Consider the following 6,000-nt stretch of genomic DNA (forward strand, 5'->3'; position numbering starts at 1 on the left):
AGAAATGGCACTTAGTGCAGCACAAACAGACAACTAACGGATTTGATTAATTAGGTAAAAATAGCACAACACGTTTTAAACGAATAAAGAGAATACCAAAACGGAGAGTTTGAATGGTTGATCAGTCTATGGAGCAATAACGTTTAAGATTAAATCGAATTAAAGTGCTTTTTGGTGGAGTCGGTGATATCTGTAAAGCCATCCATTTCCAATCACTAATTTTTGTGTCTGGTGCTGCCCTTGGTTTCGCCGTTATGTACTAAACTGGTTCTGCGGTGATAGCTGTAGGGTTTATGTAGATATCAGTGTTTTAAAGTCTTTGCCTTCAGTTACGTGGTGGTCACTTGGATATCTTCTGTCTCTTTCTCATCAATGTACTTTTCAAGGGAAGTAATTCTAGGATGTTCTGTACTGTTCAAAAATGGTTCAAATGACTCTGAGCACTATGGGGCTTAACATCTGAGGTCATTAGTCACCTATAACTTAGAACTACTTAAACCTAACTAACCTAAGGACATCACACACATCCATGCCCGAGGCATGATTCGAGCCTGCGACCGTAGCAGTCGAGCGGTTCCAGGCTGTAGCCCCTAGAACCGCGCGGCCACTCCAGCCAGCTGTACTATTCTCGAGCTATTAAAATATTATCGAATATTCATCTTAGAATGTTCTAGAATGCTGTCGAATATTCTATAATACTACTTCGAAACGGCACAGTCTGGAAATTTATCTTAATCAATGAACTCAGTTGGACAACGTAATAAAGACAGAGGAACACGTAATCGAAAATCTGTATCCAGTTATAGACATGAACTACACAAATAAATAATGGTTGTCTGAGCGAACAGTTATAGAAACAAAAATGACGTAGTTCAATAAACAACTCAGCGCATACATAATATGATAATCAGAGGGAAAAAATATTTCAGTCCATTCACACAGTGCTGAATCAATACAAAGCATAAAATTACTTATTTTATGTGAGCGATTTCTTCATATCGATTAATGACTTTCTGATATTCGAATAAACAAGAGGTTTCCTTCACTATAGACGTAACGTTCATCGCAAATTATCTTTTTCAATGTCTCTGCCTTGACAGCCATCATCCAGTTCTGCTTCCTAAGAAAGAATGTTAACAGCCCTCTCTACATTACTAATACATAAACACTGCGTACTTTGTTTCTCTTCATGCTAAAGAGACATTATCTTACTCGTAACGTATGTTCCATGTTTCATAACACCTCACGCCTTCTGATGGTTTTTTATTTCTGCTTGGAAGAAGACTCTGCATTGTCACCGCGGTCTAAAAAAAAAGAATGATGCCTATTTTTGCGTTTTAATTGACACTCTCTCTCTCTTTCCTAGCGTTTATACTGTACATAGAATCCGCAGTTTTCATAATTTAAAAAAATTAACAGATTTTTCTGCCGGATTGCCTGGTCTGTGTACCAGAGCAACAGTTAGCTCTTAACACGCCGTGATAATTTGACCAGGGTGTGAGGGTGTCGCTTACATACCCGTCACGCAAGCTACCGCGCTACGTATTCCGATTTATCAGCAGGTTTTTAATTAACTGTCATGATTCTATACCTACAGGTTCTTGGTGACCGTGAGGTGTCCAAAGTCAAAATGTCGTCCCTGCGATCACGGCTGGGGCTGGTGCAGCAAGAACCTGTCCTTTTTGACAGGACGATTGGCGAGAACATAGCTTATGGTGATAACAGCCGAGACGTACCCATGGATCACATCATTGAAACTGCTAAGAAAGCGAACATCCACAATTTTATAGAAACATTACCTCAGGTACTGAAATTAATGAATACTTATCTGGTTATGTAATATCCAATGTAAAGAAGATATTTACAATCAAAAAGTTGTACTTTAGTTGTAAGGCGTAATATTTCTTAAAATAAGTGAAATTCACAATTACAGGGTTACAACACACTTGCGGGAGAAAAAGGTGCTCAACTCAGTGGGGGCCAGAAACAGCGAGTGGCAATTGCAAGGGCCTTACTTCGCAATCCTAGTGTCCTTATACTGGATGAAGCAACATCGGCACTCGACTCTGATAGTGAAAAGGTAACTGATAACTGAATGTTAAGAGCTGAAAAATTATGTGTGTCCGAAAAGATTAGGCATGCTTCCATTAACAATGAGTTTCCTTATTCCTCTATAAAGAAGCAATACTCCGTTCATTTGAACTGATTACGTAAACTGCATAACAGTTGACTGTAAGTGTGGAAACCTACGATATTGCAATATCGTTTGCATCTGTAACAAATTTCCATGCTTCTCCATAATTTGTTTTTGATTGTCTCCGTCATAAAATATAACTTTAAATATGTCACACTAAGAACCGTTAAGAATGTAATCAGGTAATCCTTCTGTCATATCTGAAATCTTAGCGTGAGTTCAGAACTAATATTATTCAGAAAATGTTCCGCCTCTAATGACAGCGGGACGTTAAACCGTAATATCCATTTTCTTTAGCAGCATTTTTTTTACAAATAATAGCTAAGATTATGCACTTATATCCTTCGTTTAGTGACTACTCTTCTAATATGATATGCTACTAGTCATCAGCATTACACTGATCCGTCACTGATTCAGGCAAAAAGTAACAGGCAGTGTTAAGAGTGTCACTCGATTAAGTTACTGAAGCGGGGTCTTTGTTAACACAGCAGTATATCCAAGAAATGTATTACTTTGCATCACAGTTTGTTAGGGATTAATATTTGTAATGTATTATCAATTTCTCATACTCACATGGGGAAGTTCATTTCATACGCAAGACAATCATAAATAACAGTACAGACATGACTGTCAGGAATTAAAATGTGTCCACCTATGGACATACATACTGCCAGAAAAAGATGGACTTCTCAAGTACTGTGTTCAGTGGCACTGTGTTATCAAACGTGCATTCTAAGAGGTTATAATGTTATTACTGATCCATTTAACACAGTCATATGTGATCCAGTGCCACTCAGGAGACCTGTCTCTGAACCCTCTATTTTGACTCTGCAGACAGCAACGCGGTGAGTTTAGAAGTGAACAGTGTTTGCAACACTCATTCTAGGGTACAACCATGTCCCACCAATGAGTACGTACTGTTGTTGAAACTGCTTCAACCACTTGAAAGGTATCACATTCTTGGTCTCCAGGAAGCTGGTTGGAACTACCGACGGATTTCTGCACTTGTTGGGCACAACGTGTCAGTGGTGTGTCGGTGCTTTCAGTATTGGTCAGTTGGACATTACCAGAGCTGTACACCACGTTCTGGACGAACGCGTAGTACGCAAGATCGACGCGTTGAGCGGCCAGCAGAGGTTGTCCAAACATACTGTGTCGTCAGAGATTATTCGGAACCGCCAGCTTACTGCAGGATCAATATCACATACGCTTCTGACACCACGACACCGCCAAGCAAGGTTACTCTGATGTCTTGGAGAGCTGACTGGACAGTGGAGTGGGGCCCAGTGATGAGGGTATCTCCATATGTGATTGATGGGTGTACACGCATGTGGCGTAGTCCTGCTGAGCTGCCTGTTTCAGAGTTCATTCGTCTACCAGGTCCCATCCGAGGATCCATTTTGTGGCGGGCCATCAGTTACAACACGCCGTCGCGTTTGGTGATTCTACAGAGCAAAGTAACCAGTGATCACAAAGCTGCAATGCTGTTATCCCCGTACTAGTGCCATTTTTCGATAGGAATGTAATGTGTTTCTTCAGCATGACAATGCACACACGTGTGGTTCCTGCGATGCAACGTGCTCTTTGTAGTGTACGACAACTGCCATGGCCACTAGATTCCTCGCAAACTGAACATGTATGGGACATGATGAATTGGGAACTGAATGGTCCTCCAGGGCCTGCAAGAACCATTGCCGAAATGCAACAAAAGCCGAAAAATGCTTCGGACAATCTACAGCATGATGTCATTTGGTATCTTTATGATGGTTAGCATGTGAGAATACGGGCCTGCGTTGCTGTCAGAGAGAGTCAGACTGTTTATTGATGCGAGTTAGTCAGTTATGTCTCACATATCATTTGAAAGATTCTTTTATCGAACGTTTGGAATGTAGGAGACTAGATACAGGCAGAAGTAAAGCTGTGAGAAATGGGCGTGGGTTCGTGCTTCGGTAGTTCAGATGGTAGAACACTTGCCCGTGAAATGCAAAGGTCCCGAGTTCGAGTCTTGGTCGGGCACACAGTTTTAATCTGCCAGGAAGTTTCATATCAGCGCACACTCCGCTGCGGAGTGAAAATCTCATTCTGGAATTAGTGTTAAGATTAATGAACACTTTGTTTTAGTCCTACTCATGCAACTACATTTAATTTTATTTTATATTATAAATTTTTTTTAATTTAGTACCTATCACCTCACTTGTCACTAAAATTATTTCGTCCTTGAATATGTTTCGTTTTTTTTTTCGACAATGTATTTTAGAGGAAAAGGTACTCCAACAAAAAATTTTCACATGGATCTGAATCATAAGAACCTTGTTTTTAAATCAGAAACATTTTCGTGTTCCATACAGATTGTCCAAGAGGCACTCAATAAGGCGAAAGAAGGGCGAACTTGCATCACAATCGCACACAGGTTGTCAACAGTTCAAGATGCAGATGCTATATGTGTCATCAATAATGGAAAAGTTGCTGAGATGGGACGTCACGCAGATCTGATAGCAAAGCGTGGCATCTACTACAAACTTCAGTGTCTTCTGCCTACTTAACAAGCTTTGGAAAGAACTTCATTGATTGGTAAATGAATCTGTAACAATGCATCGCTCAAAACGTTACAAGTTTGATGTCTCTGTGAGTGCCAATGTCAGGGTCATTGATGAATAATTCTAGTGATGGAGCATGTCACCTCAGTAATAAACATCCCAGAGTAAGTTTCATGTACAACGTGGACTACATCATAGTCAGATGTAATTGTGTTGAGGAATTTGTTCTTCATTAACAAAATTGCATGCAGTATTTGTTCAATATATTTTAAGTTTGCTGTATGTTTATTGACTGTCATCTTTAACACATTGTTTTCCATCTGCTACATGTTCAAATTATTTTTTGTTTTAAACGATACCTGAAAAGCATAAAAGGATTCCAATCTAAATTACCTGAGTCTAGTAATTTTGAGGCACACTGGATGTAACGTCATCTATAGAGATGGGGGATAGGTACAGATTTTACAGTCCTGCAGAGAGATGTTTATATCAGCTATCATTTTATTTTCATCCGTTGTTAGATGTTTCATAATACCAAAAGTCAAGTTTCAACTTGATATATTTAGTAGTTTATTTTCTACTAATGCTCTTTGAAGTATATGTGATGGATGCTGGAAGAAAACAAAAAAAAATATTACAGAAGCGAGTCATATTTTGAATTTAGTTGAGACTTATTTGTTTCCTAAACAAGTGATACTTTTTTATTCGATATGTCACACAACTTTCGTATGTTACCTCTAGTGTTTCTGGGCAATGAACTTTCTACTAAGTATGAATATTGTTATAAGACTTATGATTTGAATGTTGAACATCAAATTGCTGGATCTCCTTCTGTTAAACTGAGCTCTGAGGGTTGTAAAAAGTAACAAATGAAATGTTTTTCAGTAGGCCTATATTATGAGCTTTTTCAATAAAAAATCCTTATGAAAATGGGAACTCATTATAGCTCATCCAGTTGGGAGCAGTTAGCGGTGGGACTACTCCAATTTTCATAAACATCTGTTCAACAATTAGTTACCTACCTTGCTACGTGACCTACAATGACTGTGCGCCATTATATAGGTATACAATCTAAATTGACATGACTGGATGTAAAAAAAACACATTATCCATTTGTAAGAAGAGGGTGCTGGAGGATCACATTCTGAGTGGAAGCTATGTGGCCGTCTGATCACGACAGGTCAGGACAAGGAGATACCTGGTGGAGAGACTGGCGTCACACATCTGGAAAGCGAGTTCAGGGCTGGTGGCACCACAGGTTGCTGTTTG

General features: G+C 39.4%; 1 protein-coding gene across 1 annotated transcript in view; it reads left to right on the forward strand.

The window, feature by feature from the left end:
* LOC126354020 (ATP-dependent translocase ABCB1-like) overlaps nt 1–5,658 on the forward strand; it is a 107,807-nt gene extending 102,149 nt beyond the window's left edge. The window contains exons 15-17 of the mRNA XM_050003344.1: nt 1,598–1,804; nt 1,934–2,080; nt 4,543–5,658. Coding sequence (XP_049859301.1) covers nt 1,598–1,804; nt 1,934–2,080; nt 4,543–4,737 — 549 coding nt within the window. The 3' untranslated portion in view covers nt 4,738–5,658. The remainder of the gene's footprint in view (nt 1–1,597; nt 1,805–1,933; nt 2,081–4,542) is intronic.
* Nucleotides 5,659–6,000: the final 342 nt, after the last annotated feature.

Source organism: Schistocerca gregaria, chromosome 3 (genome assembly GCF_023897955.1).
Source record: "Schistocerca gregaria isolate iqSchGreg1 chromosome 3, iqSchGreg1.2, whole genome shotgun sequence".
NCBI classification, from domain to species: domain Eukaryota; kingdom Metazoa; phylum Arthropoda; class Insecta; order Orthoptera; family Acrididae; genus Schistocerca; species Schistocerca gregaria.